Genomic DNA, 20766 nt, shown 5'->3' with positions numbered 1-20766 from the left:
CCTGCACCGTCCGGTTTAGGTGCGAGGCGGCGAAAGTGCTGACGCCCGTCGCGTCCCATAGTAGGCACTTTCCTTTCTGCCAGGGCACCAAAGTTAACCCGTCCGGCCGTTTGCCATCGGTGCGACAGAGGCCAGGTGGTTCCAGAACACACGGTATGTTCGCGGATATTAGGGCCCTCCGGACGATGTCGTTAAGCGCGTGGTGTCTGGGAAATCTCCCTGAACAGCGACAGCAACTCAAAGCGTGATGGCCATTAGCTTCCACCGTGGAGCCGCAGATGCATTTGTGAGGTATACAAACATCGCAGCCCAGGCGGAGAGCTACAGCGACACGCATTGAGTCACTGTCGAGAAGTGTTCCCAGATGAGGGGAAGGCAAAGCCTGTAACCACGCTCCCGCTTCTACCTTTGACACCGACCGGAGTCTTGCCAAATCCACACCCGTAGCAGCACTCAAGAGACGGGCAAGTGTGTTTCTGGCACCCGTATCATCCCAGGCTCTCTGCACTTGCGGAGCCTCAGGCACAGTCGCAGTTGGGTAACGAGCTGACCATATTGCCAGCGCATCGCTAACAAAGGGAATTGTAGCCCTGTCTCCATGGGAATGTAACATTTTAGAGACAAGGTCAATGACCCCATGCGCTGACGTTTAACTTAATACTTGCACTAAGTGGGCTATCAAAATCGCTGCAGACTTTTCTTGGTCTAACTCTAATGGCTGCTACCGTTTAGCACTATCGACATTCTTTTAGAGAAACCATCAATACCGGCAGCCGGCAGCGAATAGTTCGCGGTGCTTTACCCACTTTTCCTTAATTATCTAACGCCTCGGCCATCCTGCGTCTGTCATTAATTTTTATTCGCCATTAAAACGATCGATAGGTAGCTCGTAAACCTGCAGCAGTAAACGTTTATGTTTGGGTTTATGACGTTTTAATGTAGCGTTTTTGAAAGCTCGGACTCGCGGGTTTCTAGTTTATATGAACTCACGGAATAGAATTATAGGTAGTAAAATATGACGCGAGGTTAGCTTGGCTGCAAAAATGCCATGAAAATGTGTCGTTATACTTGTATAAGCTTACGTTATTTTCGAGGTTACGTTCAGAAATTTTACTATTTTATAACTTTCATCCAGATTTAAGCTACTAAAGTTAGGGAAATTTCGCATACTTGCTCTTAAAAGTTCATATAGGCATTTTACGACACTTTTCGGATAGATGCCTTTCAATGTAAGCATAAACTTGCCCGAAAAGCTGGTTATTATGAACTAGGTACATATGTAGAGCACTGCTGCCCACAATTATGTGGCTGGAACAGCGTGCATGACAGAATAGAGATAGCTGTCAGGCGAACGGTATTTTCACCGATTACCTCTACTTAGAGCGGACAAATAAAAACATCGAAAAAACTAATCGGTCAACGATTTACAGCGTCGGGAGCGCGCCCCGAGGGCAAATTATCGATAATCGACCGACTAACCAAATAGCCGGTGTCGATACAAGTTATCGACAGTAATCGTTATAATCGCTAGTGCCGCGCGATTGTTGCCGGTCGCCATTACGGGACGTGCGCGGCGTTTCAACGAGCCCCCATCCTCTCTGACCCATCATTGTCTATGCCCAATAACTTTTTCCCTACCAAGAAGGTGTACGAGGGAGCTCCAGAAAAACTGGTGACCTCAACAGCTTTTTGTACACGCTTATTATTGAAATTATTATTTATTAACCGTAATTGGCGGCGACGTTTTGAGGGTTAAGTTCGGCGTTTAGCGTAATTTGGACGATTCGACTTTTTGGAGGGTTTATTAGTGGATAATTATTAGTTGAGCGGAGGTCGTATCGCATGGAACTTTGTGATTACATTCATAAAACTAATGTTTAATTCCGTCCAAGTGCGCATAACCACTACTTGTACTCCAATAGATTTGCTCGTAGGTCGAATCTCTATTTTTTATACATATAATTTACCCGCTAATCTACACTTCACTGTCTCGGTTTGCATATCATGACAGCATCAACGATATTATGGTTGTTTGCACTGGCAACACTAGAGTTTCCCTTTCAGTGCTCAGCGCGAAGTTCTTTTTTCAAATTATTATTTTTCTTCGCCGCGTATTGTTTGCAGGTAAAAGGCGTGAAATTGAAGGGCGCCCTCGAGCGTGAGTGTGTTGAACTTTCAGCTCGTGTTTGGAATGTTCTGAAGAGTCGTTGCACTCAGAAGTTTTGTTTACACCAAGCCTATTTTATTTTCGTGCCGTTTAAAAAAGTTACTCAAAAAAGGCTTTTGTAAAAGTAATTTTCTTTGAATATTTTTCCTCATTTCTTGGCATTGCTTTGTCTTCCATTTATTTTATTGTGAATTATAAATCAAAAGGGCAGTCTACTGAGCCGATTAAGGAATTTTTGCGGAAGATGACAAATTGTCAAAGTCGATTCAGAACTTAATAACCTACCTATACTTTCAACCTTTTGTAAAAAATACCTGTAATTTTGACGTGTTAATTAATTCTTCTTACGAAGAAAGCTGGCTCAGCCATTCTTTTTAAATCAGTCTAAAAATGCTACCAGTAGGTACCACTATCTTAAACTATTTTTTTCTTTGGTGTGGACTTACTGCCTTTATGAAAATAAACAGAGCGAGAAAGTAAGACTATGTACATATATTAGTGGTTTTTTACATCAAATATTTATAAACGTAAAATTGACTCCGCCCAATTTTTCCAAAAATTCCCATTACCAAAAACAACAATGAGGACAATGACATTGAAACAAGAAAAACAATCAGAAATCCTCAGACCCGGGGCGAAGTTCTGAAACTGTCATCGTGGAACCCTAATACCTACCCTATCCTACCCGGGGGGAGCCGGTAGGGTAGATAAGGAAATATTATTTCCCGCGAACCCGTCTGTACCGTTTAGATTGGAACCGAAGTCGCTATTTTAAGGGCTTTGATATTTTGTGCAGTAGGCATTGAAATTACCCACCTATATGTTCTTTCTTATAGAAACGATATGACTTTGAGTACATTTTTGTTTATATGGCTTATTGAAAGACTTTAATGAACTTATAATTATGTTATAATTATAGGTATAAATACGTGACTATGACTATGTACGAATAATTATCAATATTATAAGGACAACTGGTCTAATTTTGCAGTTTGTAATATAACCATTTTATAGGTACAACAAACATTCACTCTATTTCCTATTTTCTCATACTTTGACGAAATCATTAAAAAATAAACAAAAGGGCACAATATTGACCAGAACTGCTTAGTCAGTAAGAAGTTAAGATCCCAAAGAAGAAAATAAACAAAAAAATAAAAAGGTAAACAAACGAATAGAAACAAAAACCCTCGACAAAGGACGTTAAACCTAGACCATAACTCGCAATCAGCCTCCTCATTAAGGCCCCGAGGATTAGGATTTATGTTTTCACCTAAAATAGATTTATGGTCCAAAATCACCTTTTAAAAAAAATGTTCATTTATCCTTTGCCTGATTAATTCGGCCGTGAGTCAGGGTACCCTGAGGCCGGAGCGCCAAAGGCCCGTCCTGGCGGGGGGGCCCTTGGTAATTGGGCCCCCTACGTCCCCAGTGTTAAAGGACCAATGCTGGTTATTTATCGATACTAGAGGTTTTCGTGTGTAATGATCTTTCGTTAATTGATGTTTGGGTGTTTGGTTGCTAAGGTTCCCATGGTAGCCGATAGAACTAATATCGTCAGATGTGTTGTATTGTTTGCACAATAAGTATCTTTTCCCTTTTTTCAAATGGAAATCTATCTCAATCCGTGCTTTTGTTCATTACTTTGTTGAAATAGTTCCACTAATAATCTAACTTATCTGCGCCACAATAATAAGTGATTGGAGTCAGTGACACCTCTCTTTGGTACTTCCATAACGTCAGGCAGTGCATTGCATCACACTGCACTAAAATATTACTTCGCAAGTAAAGATTCCTTCGCCCACTAAACATAAGCTTACTTACTTTCGGTAGTAAAATTTCTTCACGCGCCTTCCCGTCTGCGAACAGAATAAAAAAGCCTCCGTATTTTATGAATGCACAACAAACATTCTCAGAATCACAACAATCGTTAAGCACACGACATCCGACACTCAATCCAACGGCTGTTCAGCCAAAACGGGCCCATTCATACACAAAACATATGCTAACAACCCGACCGTGGCATTATTCAACTTAACCTTAACACTTTAATAGCCTGAATCGGGAATCAAACCCGCGATGCCTCATTTCATTTGCTTCCTTGCACGTCCCATTCAAAACTCGCCTTTATCATCAAATCACAAGAATTCAAAATCGGTTACAGATGTTGTGAAACTTAATTAGTTGACTTGAAACGCAAACATCTTATGTAATTGAGGTAAACAAACAATTTTAGACTCAATCTAGGTTCGTTAAGGTCACAAATAATTTGGGTGGGCGGAATGTGAAAATTTTCTGCAGCAGTTTTTACAGCAGTCAGTAAAACCTGAGTTAACCGGAGCAGGTAATTCCTAGAGCGCCGTTCAGTTTTTAATCGACGTTTCGTATTGTTCAGTTGCTGACAGCCAAGCAACAAACGGTATACTTCCGCATTGCTGCACCGAACAACATTTTCCGATCCTACTCATACTAGGTACCATTTACTTTTTATAACATGGTATTTTAAATATACCTAGCGATGTGTCATACTGTTCCGAGTAGTGTACTTGACTCGTATTTAGGTCATTCTAGAAAATGTTTATCATGGAACTAACTCCAAAATCGCGAACAAAAATATTTCAAAGTAAACGGTGCGTCACCGTCTTACAATCTGTGTTGTCGATCTGTAACTGAAGTATCCGATCAACGATCACAATGCTTGCCTGTTAACACGATTCAAACCCATTAAATTTAGAAATGACCTCTATCCAAGGTTGCCGAAACCCGTGAACGTTCTCAAGCTACCGGTCCAGACCTCCCCGTTTTTATAGTTTTAAAATTTTTACTGCCTCCAGTAAATCATTATTTTCTGCGAACCGCCCATTCTTCGCGAATTGGACACAGGAATGCTATCCAGTGATGATGTTCATTTGTGCTTTAATCGCATTTCGCCGAATTCAGATTAACGTCTCGCAAACTGCCTCATCACAGATAGACCTTGTTTTGGTCCGGCGTTTTTCAACCGTGTATGTAAATAAAGGGGAACAATAAAGCCGCGATAATATTAATAACACCGATAAAAAATAAAAAAGTATCTTCAAAAATCGAACGCGGGAACGAAACATGTATAGACAATAATGGAAAGGAACAAAGAGGTAAAAAAACGGGAAGAAACCTGTCGACGCCATGTTGTGTGGCGCTCGGCCTTCACGCCTCGGCCGCCGAAGATTATCTTTTGAAAAAAGAACCGAACGGCAGGCGCTCCGATCGTCAACAAAGGTCTTATACGCGTGTTCATTTCATGGATTTATCGCCTTTCATTGCTACTGATTAAGGAATACATTTGGCCGTAGAGGCGCCTACTTGATTTGTTTTCCGTCAGCGTCGAGAAAGAGCATCGTCACCGCGCCTGCGTCTCTCTGATGACCTGTCAATTCCGTCGTGTACGTCGGCCGTCGAACAAAAAAGTGACATTAGAGTGGCCATCTATTATTTTGACTTTATGTGGGGAGATGGAGCTGAGATTGATCGTGTTTGGCCCGGCCTTTTTAATTATATCGCATTCACTTGTTGAATGACTTCTACTGTTCGGTAGATGCAGCTAGTTAATGCCTTGTACAGGTCTGTAGACACAATTTCTTTTATAAGAAGTTTATCTCGCGATCTCATCATCATCAAGTTTAAATTAAACGTAACAACAACAACACAACAAAACAGAACAAAATAATAATGCAAAATTGCAAATTACTAAATAACATACCTACATGAAAGCGTTTGACTTTCAGATACCTCCCTATAAACACTGCTTCATATGGAAACATAAAATTAAGCATTAATATTAATTTCAGCATAAAGTTACATTTCCCAGTGCATTTTTTTTGTGCAGTGATGGTGTCTGTACAAGACGAAAAAGTGCAATTTACGGCGTTCTATGTTGATAAAACCCACTTTTGCACTGTGACTCCCTAGGAGCCTTGGATCATTTTAAGAAGGAGTGCCACCAATATTTTAAATTCTAAGCTATGGGAATCACCCTGGAACATCCTCCAGATAGCAAATAGTGAACTTAATTCAAAGTCATATTTCCTTGCCTCATAATATTTTTTCTACGCGCATTCTCCACTGTTTTATAAGCTTCTTGCCACATACGTGAGTTTTTGCGCATAATGCGCGCGCGCACATCAGCGCGCAATTCGCGCCGTGTGTCACGGCGCGCGCGTCTCCTCGCTCATTGTGCGATTTTGTACGCCCGTAAATACTTCATTACTGCTGGTTATTATTATGTGACAACTTGTTACAGGTTTTATGATATTATTTAAGCTACTTAGGAGCTCCAGACACATTTAAGTGGTCCTATGAGATGGTGCAAGTGGCGCTAGAGTCGGACCAAAAAAAGTCTGCAGCGGATTTGATAGCCCCGCAGTGCAAGTGTCATTTATACGTCATAATTTAATATAAGTTTGACGTTTAAAATAACACTTTCAATGCGTGGGCTATCAAATCCGCTGCAGACTATTCTTGGTCTGACTCTAAGTAACTTCTCCTGATTGTATTTACCGACATCAGTAAGGTATATAAAGCCCAGGTAAAGATAGTACCAATCAAAAATTCCCAACTTTCACATAATCAACACACACATAAATAAATAAAGCCACCGCACACGCACCGGCGCGGGCGCAATCTCGGAGGGTCACGATCTGCGGTCACGGCGCCGCTCGGTGTCGTCTGGAATTGATAGCTGTTTTGATGTTGCTGTGCTTTTCACGTTTACATACAAGACGTTATGTAGTGAATAGTAAAATTTCTGCGATTTTGAATCAACTTTGGTTCTTTATTTGAGTTTGTGAATTATGAGTCATTGCGATCTTCGATTAAGCGTAGAATTTTCGGAGAAAAAACTGAATCATACTTTAAGTGAAGAAAAACGTAGAGTACCTACTTCCTTAATGTTCGGTCGCTCTTACAACTCAATAGCCATCGGGTTGTTTAAATTTTGAAATTATTTAGCACATCTTACCGGTTTTAAAACAAATTAGATCAGGCTTATCCAAAGGACTTGACGGCCAGCCACTGTTTTAATTGTATCAGTTTCAAAACACCAATCATAATGATTCTTATCATTTAACTGACGATACTCACTATCAAACGTACCTACATTACCTATTAGAGTATGTCTAAGTAGCAGGTAAGGCAACCAGACCACATCCACGCGAGCTCAAATCACAGAGGAAATAATAGTACTACCGTACAGAAAGGACACTTCCTACTAACCCGAAGTTTGACAGCGATTCAGAGTCGAATCATGCTATCCCTTTCTAATATATAGCACTATCCCTTTCGGCTATTTAGGGTTGTCAAAATTCAAGTGATTATCTTATCTGTGGTCGTGCACGCACAAGGAAGTCAAGTGGTACCAATCCTAATAATTGCTCGGAGCAATGCTGACCCAAACAGAGCCGAGTTCGACCGAAGTCAGGAGTGTCTCCCCACTGCTCTAATCTCAAATTTTATAACTGGATGAAATGTTGAATTGCTTTACTCTTCTTGCCCAATTCTATTCAATCAATAACCTATTTGTCATACCCATATCGTTATATCCAAAAAAATAATTATCCTGCACCCAATTCTTCACCGCGATATATGGCTGACTAATTTGTCTGCTTTCGCGCCATTGTGTTTAGAATGTTAGATCATTTTGTCTATGGTTAGATCAACATGGCGTCCCTAATGGCGGTTAGACGCTGACATATTGCTGTTCGACTGTTGAATAAGTGTTATTTATGTTGTTTTTGTTTGAGTTTGTATGGAATTAAGGAGCCGGTGCTTGCCGGGTCGCTTCGCTGACCTGCCGTAGTATATCATTATGGTGTTATTGAATAAATAATGTTGTGTCGATGCTTGTAGGTTTGAAGATTTAATATCGGTGGTATGATCGTTGTTTATTTGCGTTTTTGCCACTGTACTTATATTTAGACTTATAGGTAATAGAACAATCGTCATATTTTCATAAAAAACTGACAGTACACGTTGTCATTGCAAATGCCATGAAGAGTCTATGTTGAACTGTAAAATAAGATGGTTACAGGTTTACAGATGTAGTGCTTACCTAATTGTTTCCATCGTATTTTCTCGGAAACGTTTGTATTTGTCACGCTACTTCAGTCAACCTCAGTACTTTTTGTACCGAGACTGACTGAAATACCATGACACTTTCGTACGTTTCCGTGAAAATACGATGGAAAATAATTAGGCACATTTGTACGTTAACTGTAGGTATTCCTTTATTATTTGGTTATATTTTTTAATTAGAAAGCTTGAAACTCCTAAATGAGCCCATTGAAGTACCTATATTGCTGATATTGCTTCCTTTCTATAGATATGTACTTACCTTTACCTTTATTTAAGCAGCCATATTCTTCCCTATTCAAACTTAGGTATGTCGGTAGTCAGTATACGTATAAAATCGTATAGGCAGTACCTATTTTTTTATAACAAAAACTACAATCCACTCCTTATTCTTTACTCTCAAAACAGCCTTTTGTGCGTTTTTTCCCATACAAACTATAACAGCTACCTCAAAAAACTCACAATAAATTCACATACTCTCGTACATAACCTCAAAAAGCAAGTCACGAATCAGACGACTGCAAACTCGCAAGTCATGCCGACTGCGTTTCGTGGTAGCAAAAAAGTCGGCTTGTTGTAAAGTTGGCTTTGGGGGTTGTGTTGTGGGGAAGTCTTTTGTTAATTAACTGGTTGATAGTTCTTTTTATTAAATACTTAGCATAGGCCTGGTGTTTTAGTGAACAAAGTTTGATCTAAGTCAATTAAAAAGCAAGCAAATAGTCTAAGTTAAGCAAGTTAGTCTTGTAAAAAATAGATAAGTAAGCTTAAATACGTAATTAAAAAAGTGGAAGGATATTAAAAGGTTATTAAAAGTGGAAGTTTAATTATACCAAAGTTTTAAACTGGTGCCTATGTGAGTTTATTGAAAAAATTATAACTTCAAATGAAAAATTGTCGAGAATTTAAAGAATAATTTAAGTTGTAAGGATTTTAACTTAAATTATTCTTGAAATTTTCAACAATTTTTAATTTTATGTTATAATTTGAACTTTTGTTTCAATATTCTTTTTTCAAAGGCTATTTCGATTAGAAATCTCTCTTAATCAGATTTTGGGAGTTGAAGCTATCCTGTAAAAAAATCTGTCATAACGGTTTCAACATCGAGTTGCCCGTAACTGAAAAAAAAAACAATTTCACCAGCCCAAAACACCGCCTGTCGTTCTATACACTACTTTTACATACACCGATGTTTCGCACGCACGCTCTCCGCGCACATCGATAAAAGAAGGCGTGCCCGTCGCCTCCGCTTTCACCAATCACAACCAGCCGTTCCATGTGTGCGTACGGTATCCTTCGATGTGTGCTCAGACACCGGCCCAGTGTGCGTGACTCCACGTCTATATGAGCACCGTATATATGAAGCGGCTACCAACTCCACAAAGGTTCCCATATCTTTTATGTTCTAAGATCCTTATCTTTCGGTTTCTTATTTTACTTTTAAGATGGTGGTCTCAAATTAACGGTCGGCCCCATAAACACGCAATAACAAACTTTAATATGCTTGTAATACAAAATAATCACTGATTTTTATTACTTTTTCAGTGCTAATAGGTTGTTAGAGATGTAGAAGATAGTGGTCATATTTTGGTGATTTTGGTGATATATGGTGGTTGGTATTCATGAATCGCGCTGATTGAATTGTTAATAGCTCTTGAGTGCCCATTAGCATTATCTTGGACCTTAAGAGATGGCAGAGATTATCTCAATGTTAGTTAACACGCGGTGAGGTTAATGTAGAGCTTTTATTTCATTCGTTTGCAATGAAAATTCAGTATCCATTGACTGCGAACACCACGACTATTATCTAGAAGTTTATAACTCGCCATGCCTCCGTAACCCACGGAACTTCATTGATAGATAGGTGATTTGTAGTATATTATTCATTAAAAAAATGTTTACCTATGACATATTTTTTTTACGTAAAACTTCATGTTGGATGGATACAAACATCATAATAAAAAGGTAACACCTTAAAAAAATTAGGTACTTACACAAATTTGCCCAAAATTAAACAAAACGTTAATATGACGCAGAAAACGTAAGGGATAAATAAAAGGAAAAAGTATAATTTTCTTTATTTTCCTCTAATGCATTGACAAGTAAATGACGAAAATTTAGAAAAACATATTCCAAGTAGGATCCAGGTACGCCGACGTCAAAGATATGTTTACACTTTTGCAATTTGTTCCTCTGTAATAAGGCGAAAAATGTAAACATATCTTTGACGTCGACTGTACACATGTTACCGTGCACCTACCAACATAGGTATCTATTGATGTTAAGTAGGTATACATAAGTAGGTACAACTTCATTAAAGAAACACACACGAAATGGAAAATAGGTAGTAATCGTTCCGAATAGAAGCCACAAACATCGTTTTGAACCCAGATCAAAGTCTCGTTTCGCGTTTGAAATGTTTGAATTGAAAATTCGACAATAAAAGGACCGTTTTCCCGCCTAAATTCGATTAGGGACTACGACCGGGACAAAGGAAGTCGTTTATTTGGGGGCGGTTTAAAATTGATTTTAAAATTGGGGCGTACGTTCGCTGATGCCAACTGCCAATGCCATGAAATATCGTTCGATTTTCGGATTCTGGAAATTTTATGTCAGGGTTTGGAGTAGGTAGGTTCCTAAAGAAATGTTCGTGTTTTAATCAGAGTAAGAGCAGAAATCTTGTATCTAGTTATATTACCTATAGATCGTTTTTTATCGTGATTATGATGAATTATCTTGAATAACTTCTTAATCTAGGTTGGTTTACTTTACACAAAAAAATCATAGGTATACATTTTTAAAGGTTGACAGACTTCAGCCCTGAATCTGGCCATCAAATAATGTTTAGGTCATATTGCAAAAATAATCTTACAATAAAGTTTTTTGAAATATTTAGTTCTTATGAAATAACTAGAATATTTTTCGTCAACCCCTATCGCAAGCTATAAAAACTTAAGTGTTTTATTTTTAACCAATAAAAATTAAAAACAACCCATCAATGTTTGCAAATACTCTGTCTGTTTATCTACCACACCGATCTTCCACTCGAGCTAAGTGCAATGTTTACCGACGGCGGAGCGGGGCTGAGGGCCCTCGGCCGCGGACGCTTGGCCTCAAGGCCCCTCAAGGGCCTGGGCAAACTTGGCTGTGAGAAAAACCGTTCAAGTTTTAGGGTTTACATGTAATTATGTTGTTATGACGCCGATCATCTGTCGTATTCGAACTTCGAAATATTCACGAGAGACAACACGACACGTACTAGATCCATTCTAGATACGTAATAGTTTAGATATCAACTAGTTCTCTTTTGCAGCGCAATTCGGGCAACCAATGTCACTTTTACGTTAGATAGAGTAAGATATCTATTAGATGTGAATTGGATCTCTAAGTCATATCCTGTGGAAATCGTTCAAGAGTATCTCCAGAATCGCGCAAATGTCAAATTTGACAGGTTAGTTCTTAAACATATCGTTATCGTATCTTGGTGATATCTAAAAGATATCTAATAGATGTCTATTTCAAAATCCGAATCGGGCCCCACGGCGGTAGTTTCAGGTCTCCGAATGTTACTTGATAAAAAAGATTTCTATAAATGGTAGACCATTCGGACGCTTACATATAAAAAATCTAACTATAGGTAAACCAATAATTTGATAAGTATTAAGCATACATTAGATATCTGCTAATAGTTACCTATTTATTATTGTATGAGGCAATTCCCTACAGTGGAATTCAGCACAGCAATTGTCTATGTCCTTGAAAACGGCCATGACTTTAATGATTTCAGCAATTTCATTTTTCTTTATATTTTATTTTAACATCCCAGTTGCCCATATACTCGTAGGTATCGTTTGTGATATGTATATATAGCTAAGCTAACGCGTGGCAGCTTCGCATAGCATTTATATAAAGATTTTCATTCATTCATTCATTCATTTACAATGACAAAGTGTGGCACTGTTATCATTAATGTCAAATTTCTATGAAAATATAACATTTAGCCCCCATTCGCACGACAGCTTTTTCAACGCGCGTTAAAAAAGCGCTTGAATCTGCCATCACTCTAAATTCGATTTAACGACCAAGGCTTAAAGTCGAAAATCCAACAACGCTTGATAAAAAACGCCACCGCTGTCGTGTGAATACATACTGGCTATCCATTTGTGTGATTCAAACGCTTTTTTAACACGCGTTGAAAAAGCTGCCGTGCGAATGGGGCCTTACAATGACAATCCTTCACTTATTTATATTCAAGTTGGTACAGAGTTCGCTTGTGTAGTGCACAATTGTTTTACTTCGTATTTTCACAGAAACGTAGGAAAGTGTCTTGCTATTTCAGTCAGTCTAAGTACAAAAAGTACTGAGGTTGACTGAAGTAGCATGACAAATACCGACAAAATACAAAAGAAAACAATTACGCACTACATCTGTACACAGACTCTAGGATCAAAGGAACAGGATCATTATACATGGTCAAGCATATCTTGTCAATAGAAAAATGTGGTTTTGAAAAATGTAGGCGCGAATGTCTCGGAAAATTTTAATTTCGCGCCTTTTTCTACTGACAACATTTGCTTTACCATCTATATCTAAAAAAATGTTTTTTGTCAAAAGTAATTTCTGCGTCTGACATTAGCCGTATTACCAGCCAGCCACAAATATGAATAACGGAATACCAGAGCATATTAATCTTGCGCTGACTTGCGTGATTCGCGCAAGTCATCGGGGGGAAACAGGCCAAATTAGGCGGCGCGATAAAAAGATTTCCGAAAACATAATGACGTTACGCTACGAAGCTGCTAAACCCTTGACTATTCTAATAGAACAGCGACTCACTTGGCCGAACTTTACGTCATATTCGTCATGCTTTAAGAAAAATAACAGGGCCTGCGGCGAAAAAGGAAAATTCGTTATCGACCTCTCTATCACTCTTCTATTTTAGTGAGATCGAGAGGCAGATAACAGATTTTGGTTTTTTTGTTTTACGTGGTAAGCCTTCAAGTCTGCTACTGATATTTTGGCCCATTTGGGCCACCTACTTAGGAAGCAGCAAGTGAGATTCCGGGCTTACCGACGTACTATCTATGTCTTACGCTAGTACAGTCGCCATCAGATATATCGGAGCGGTCAAGGCTCTCACAAAGATCTGAACACGCCTCTATTGTCAACGCATTAGAGTGCGTGTTCAAATATTGTGAACATCTTGACCGCTCCGATATATCTGATGGCGACTGTACAGTGACCTTCAATAATATGCTACTCTTCGAAGGCCGCAAAAATATGTGACATGCTCTTATGGCTCTACAAATAAGATGGAGTCAGATAATACTGGTGACCGACTGTAGGTACAGCACCCAAAAGAAAGGGATGAGTATTGACTATAATTTTCCTGGTTCTTACTGTCTGACAAGTTGTGTTTGCCAGACTATACCTATCTAATATATGTATTCAGTTTTAAAGGACCCCGCAGCAAACATAGGGAAAAAGTGGTTTCAGTTAAATCTCACGAAATTTAAGTATGGTGTTAATTTGGCTCTCCTGATTATTTTTTTGTATGGGCACAACTCTCTCAGAAGTATACTTTCAGAAATAATCAATGTAATTGTTTTATACAAAATATATGTGTTTGTTAACCATATTTACGTAATTTCTCCTCATGACAGTTGGTGGCTGCAACTTATAACGTCAGTAACTGTCAGTGCGTGTCATAACAATATATCGGTTTTAGAAAACATGTCGCGTAAATAGAAAACTATATACTTGATTATTTCTGAAAGTATACTTCTGAGAGAGTTGTGCCCATACAAAAAAAAAATATAAGGAGAGCCAAATTAACATCATACTAAAATTTCGTGAGATTTAACTGAAACCACTTTTTCCCTATGTTTGCTGCGGGGTCCTTTGTGCTGATTTTAGTTAAACCAAATGCTTGAATGGTACCTAAAGATGAACTCTTTATTAAGTTAAAAACGAAATTTTAAACGTTTATAAAAAAACTGCATAAAGTACCCACTCAATCTGAACAGTCAAACCAAATCAAAGTTCCAACTTCAGTCCGTTACTCTTCAAGTCTTCGCTCAAAAATTGAGCATAGAATCAGCGCAGCGTCATAACATATATTACCTACTGGCTGAAAGTTGGCCTTAACAACCCTAACTTCATTTAAAAACGTTCCAACGATATTCCAAATTCAAATTTGAATAAATAAATTGTCGGAGCTCGTAGGGTTGTCAGTTGTTCGCATATCGGCGCTCGGACAAGCTCATCGCGTCGTGTCAGATGTTGGCTGTAGCCGCGGGCAGTGCCGGTATGGCCAGAAAAAAAAACATTCTACATATGTAGGCTCGTGAATTTTGATTAGACTCTTAAATGTTAGGATGCTGTAAGAAAATTTTATTAAAATTCAGTGCCAAAGTAGAACTTTATGTTAATTGCCTTATGCAACTATTGCGTGTATATCGTCCAACGTCATTCATTCTTTTGGGGACAAAGATACGTATATAAAAAAAAATAGATTTTATTATAATTCAGTGCCAAAGAGTAGAACTTTATGTCAACAACTGCCTTATGCAACTATTGCGTGTATATCGTCTAACGTCATTCATTCTTTTGGGGACAATATTTAAAAATATTTAAAAAATAGTATTGCAAATCTATGTAGATATATGTAGATAAATATACAGTCACCTGCATTAAAAGTATGTATGGACATCGACAGGACTGTATCAATTGAATCATGATAATGCAGAATATTGAAGGCGAATTTTCAAGAAACTTTTTGGCAACTATTTTTAAATCTAAATATTAGGTTATAGGTACTATGCAATGAATAATGATAGGTATAGCTAATAGACAGCCAGCTGTGCCCTCTTCGGGCCGCAAATATTTTATATCTGCGACCCCAGTGTTTGTCGAGGGTAAACGATTTTCGCGCCCCTACTACGAGTACGTGCCTAACATCGAGTTTGCTGGAGGCGCTTTTTAAAAATAAAACATGACCATAGTCTTGGCATCTGGCAAGTTGGTTTGAAATAAAGATCATAGTTTGAAATTGAAACAGTGCGTCAGTCTTTGCTAACTCTGCACGGACTATGACGAAACACAGTATGGAGTGTGATAAAGTGATGTGACAAACTATGTATGATTACTTGATTAGTTTCATAGAAATTTGACGTTTATAAGCACACTTCCTAAGACTTACCTTGCTTCGACTCTAGAGAATGCACAAAATTAAAAATGTAAGTAATAAAATTGTCGCCGGTTCAAATATTTTTGGGTGGAACCAATTACTATTATACTTACCTACACCCATGCGGTTTATTCATCTTTGAGATGTCCACGTAATTAGGAAATAATTTTGCCTTGATACCTAGAAAGAGATGTTCTTAGATTTTCAAAATGGTATCCTCATTTTTACTACACCTAACTTGTTTTTTATGTAATATTATAACTACCTAATCTCTCAACCTATTCTCAATTTCCAAATCCTTGGCGAAAATTTGTAATATTTAATATTTACTTTTTCCTGTAGAATTTATTTCGTGAATGACTTCTCCATCTTTTAAAAGTAGGGGTCACCAGCATCACTTCAAAAATCCCGACACAGAACAGCACATCACTGTATTTCATTCATGTCAGTTGTATCTTTTTTCATCTGAGCCGACTCGAGGTAGGTAAGTAATTGTTTTTGCGGCTAATTCCACCCCCGTCTTTGGGGTGCAGAAATTGCATTTTTATTTAGTTTAGCCGGCATGCGATTACTTTTTGATAGGTTCAATCCAATTGTAAAAGGGTTCTGGTTATGAGAGCAGTTAGGTTTATGATTGGAAAATAATGTCGTTAAAGTTCATTTAATGTTCTAATGGATAGTGATGACAGGAATTTATAATACCTACCTACTTAAGGCATTTTTTATTTTAGTAGCTATGTTTTCACAGAATATAATTTTAGGCACATACCACTACATGCACTCAGGCAAAATTTACCAACAAAATTGTAATAAACCTGCCATTGTATCACGGTTGCATTTTTATCACTTGTCATGCGTCACTTTCGCCCTCACATACTTGTTGGAAAGTGACAGGCATGATGTCAGATGATAAAACCGACCATCTTAGCCCTACTGGACTACAATCGGTTGACATACTGCACTCTAGAATAAAACTGTTTATATCTACACTGTGTATGCAAATTCTATATAAACGACTCATTTTCATTAACCTTGGCAGGTGTTACGAATTCCATGTGCTACAAATATGTTTATACTTTTATATTGCAAACACACTCATATGTATCTGTAAGCACACTGTAGGTACCTGAGGTACATTTTGAAACGAACTTCAAACCTCACATGTTAATTGAAGTGCCAACACCAGCCCCGCCTTCGTCACCGCAAACCACATGTGAGCATGACTACAATGTCCAATGCGGTAATATGACAAAATAATATATAATTTTGTTGTACAATAAATATTGTGCACAGACATGGCACGTTTTTTATCGTTTATCGCTGTGGATAAGACGTTAGTCAACTTGTACCGAGAATGATGGACGTTTTAACTGCGCTAAATATATTCGTCAGTTGTCGACCCTTATACGACTAATATATTAATAATTTTAATAGATCTTGCAAAGGGCTAATAATTGCAATCGCAAGTTTAGATGAATTTTTCACAGCCTTATCTAAATTTATTGCCGAAGTAGGTATGGTTTTATAGTACCTATCTATAGTAACAGCACCAGTCATGGGACATTTAAGAGGAAATTTGGAGTATTTATGATATTTCCCTAATACATGTAAATGGTCTACCGCTTAGCGTGTTAAAAGATGAAAGTCCTATCCGTCTTTCATGTTTTAGGCGTGTTGTATCAAAGATACTGCAATTAGTTTCCACATATTTAACAAATTAAAACTATGCTTTTTTTCTCCAGTCATGGACACCAAAGCTCCAGTAATGGGCCCCCGGTAATGGACGTGGATCCAGTAATGGGCCCCCTATAATGGACATTGCTCTATCAGTATAAAATATTGAAATGGGGAATAAGTTACGGCAAAAAAATCAATTTTTCGTATAAGCTTTTATCGCTGAATGTATTTTTCTTTCCACAGCCAATTATATATGCTCGAGACAATTCTATACACCCAAACACAATTAGTTAGGGTTTATTGCGATAAAGTTCCCATGGCCACCTCCTGTCTCCATCATCAGATCAGGTCCATGTTATCATAATATTGCATTATCATCCGATTTGCATACTTTATTACGTACTTACACAAAATTTCAACTGAATCGGAAATCGAAAAGTGGCTCAAATTCAGCTACCAAAATTGGACCCACACTAACTAACAGGGCAAGTTAAATAAAAGTTTGGAAAAACGATATTAATTTATCCGAAGTCCGAGAATACCTCCTGATTGACATATTTCATAACTACATTTTACTTCTGTATTGTTTAAACATGAAATTATGGCATGGCAAGCATCATTCTGTCAATTGTCCCATCATAGGAGGTACGCAGTTTTACAGCTCCTATAATGGGATTGGGCCAAATACCACTATTTTTTTACATCTGTGGAGTCACAACATAATGTGTTAGTATACCTTATCTCATGGTAAATGCAATTAGCAAAACACATTCTAGTTTTCATCAAGTATTAATTAATTAAAATTTAATAAATTAACTCACCTCTCTTAGCGAAGTTGTTAAGAATTCGTAGTAGTATTTTTTTTCAGTGACACGACAACTTTTGGGTTGACGCCAATTTCTTAAAAAACAACCAAGTTTAATGAAACTTCAAACTGAAACAGCTCTAGGACTCTTATTTATGATAATATACAGCCAGTGTTTATAAACTGCTTTTAGATACTTATTTTAGAGGAATTATGTTTTTTTGTCCCATTACTGGTTCCACGTCCATTATAGGGTCCACTACTATATCTCTATATGGCAGATTTTCTTAACCAATCAGCTCTATATGGCAGATTTTCTTAACCAAAGATAGTTATGCTTGACCGCAGTCTGTTTCCGTGACCATAGAAAATCTGGCTCTGAATTTAGATGTAATGTGTCATTATCATAATCGTCCTTAAGCTTTCTCCGGTACGACATCGGTGCAAACTTTTCAGCTTCATTAAAATTGTAACCACAGAATAAATAATAGTACTAGGTACAGAAGATTCACTCTCTGACAAACCGCGTTTGTTACGATTAGGACAGATATGACTGCTAGGTGGCGACAGCGCCACGCGTGGCTTATAGCTGGCGACTAAAATTGCAAAAAATGGTGTGGGACCTGTTGCAAAGCGACGAAATCGCGGAGTGAGCCACGCCTATTGTAACTAACAAATCCTTTCTATTGTTCCAGCGGACTCACTCCTAGGCTCAGGTTCGGACGACGAAGAGGAAGACGAATCCCGCGCAGCGAACAACTCGAGCAGTCCGGCGCACGCGCCGCACCCGGCGCTGCATTCTGAGCTCTCGCATAACGGCGACGCGAAACCGCATGATGACTCGGAGGACCAGGTGGGTACTATGAGTGTTGCTGGCATTTTTACGTGTTTTGTCTCTTTCTGATAAACACTGATCACAGTGATAGACAAGGACAAACGTATTTTAAGATTTTTAAGTAAGAAGTAGAATCTCGCGCAGCAAAAAACTCGAGCAGACCGGCGCACGCGCCGCACCCGGCGCTGCATTCTGAGCTCTCGCATAACGGCGACGCGAAACCGCATGATGACTCGGAGGACCAGGTGGGTACTATGAGTGTTGCTAGCATTTTTACGTGTTTTGTCTCTTTCTGATAAACACTGATCACAGTGATAGACAAGGACAAACGTATTTTAAGTAAGAAGTAGAATCTCGCGCAGCAAAAAACTCGAGCAGACCGGCGCACGCGCCGCACCCGGCGCTGCATTCTGAGCTCTCGCATAACGGCGACGCGAAACCGCATGATGACTCGGAGGACCAGGTGGGTACTATGAGTGCTTCTGGCATTTTTACGTGTTTTGTCTCTTTCTGACAAACACCAGCTACAGTGATAGTCAAGGACAAACGTATTTTAAGTATCAAGTAAAATCCCGCGCAGCGAACAACTCGAGCAGTCTGGCGCACGCGCCGCACCCAGCGCTGCATTCTGAGCCCTCGCATAATGAGACGCGAAACTATGTACTATGAGTATTGCTGGCATTTCTACGTGTTTTGTCTCTTTCTGATAAACACTGATCACAGTGATATACAAGGATAAACGTATTTTAAGTAAGAAGTAGAATCTTACGAGTAATCGTAAGGTCCATGTGGGGCAGGCCGGCATAAACCAGTTTTGGTTGAGTTGTTGTGAGTTGAGTTGTTGTTCGCTGCGCGGGATATATACATATAGAGTCCTCCTCATCGATTTAGATGACGGCGACCCCTGCAATTATGGAGTACGCCTGTTATGGGCTCTAATGTGGCTGGCCAGGCCGAATTTGGTCTTAAAAACTCTATTGCCGGTGTATTTATAAGGTTATTAACAATACCTCCACCATCTCTTCCAAACCTCCCCAGCACCCGACCACATAGTCGCATTCAGTTGTTTCTCTTCTCCCAGGGCTCCCTGGACGGCGACCCGGAGACCCGGGACTCCCAGGCGGAGAACAAGTCCCCGGACGACGGCAACGGGGGCTCCAAGAGGAGGGGCCCGAGAACCACGATCAAGGCGAAGCAGCTGGAGATTCTGAAGTCGGCTTTCTCGCAGACGCCGAAACCGACGAGGCATATAAGGGAACAGCTGGCGAAGGAGACGGGGCTTCCGATGAGGGTTATACAGGTCAGTCTTATACATAACAGGGAATAGGATTCATATCCTCCCAAGGCCCAAGGTCCTACCTATAGTACTTCTTCATTTATTATTATTATGACCCCATATTGTCCCACTGTTGGGCAAAGGCCTCCCTCTTATTCTTCAGTCTCTGTTAAAAGCGTCAAGCTCGTCCCGCCATCTCCGACGAGCTTCTTCAGTTCGAAAAAATTTAAACCATATTCAATTGGAACAGAGTTGCATTTCTTGTTTCGTTAAATTCTCAAACGAATAATCAACTCTATTCCCTTGCACGGTAGGTTCATATTTCAGTGGCAAATTTTGGGTTTTTCATTTGTATGGCTGGGCCTTAGGAGGCTATAAGGTACAAGGGGGCAATTCGACTGCGGGGAAAAGATGTTTTTTGCTATCTGGAAATATATGGAAGATATTTCGATTAGTTGAAATTTCCCGCAGTCGAAATTGCTCCCTTATAAAAATACACCTGCAACTTACAAAAATATAAAAAAAAAATTCCGAAACTATTCTACGTTGAAATATCACATTTTTTTAAACCCTAGCGGCACATCAGTAAATATTCTGTAATCCATAATAGGAGGGTTAACACTCAAATGTCAATTATACGGAGTTGAAAGCGCTCAATCGATTTTGACGTACAAAGTCATCAGTCGACTGCTTTGTGAATTGAAAGTACTGTAGG

At 39.0% G+C, this 20766-nt stretch overlaps 1 protein-coding gene across 1 annotated transcript in view; it reads left to right on the top strand.

The window, feature by feature from the left end:
• Positions 1–20766, top strand: part of LOC134674728 (LIM/homeobox protein Lhx1) — an 82608-nt gene that overhangs the window by 24431 nt on the left and 37411 nt on the right. The window contains 2 exon segments of the mRNA XM_063532854.1: positions 18636–18793; positions 19839–20075. Coding sequence (XP_063388924.1) covers positions 18636–18793; positions 19839–20075 — 395 coding nt within the window.

This window comes from Cydia fagiglandana, chromosome 20, assembly GCF_963556715.1.
Source record: "Cydia fagiglandana chromosome 20, ilCydFagi1.1, whole genome shotgun sequence".
Taxonomy (NCBI): Eukaryota; Metazoa; Arthropoda; class Insecta; order Lepidoptera; family Tortricidae; genus Cydia; species Cydia fagiglandana.
The sequence above is the reverse complement of the archived record's forward strand: the minus strand, read 5'-3'. Positions and strand labels throughout refer to the sequence as shown.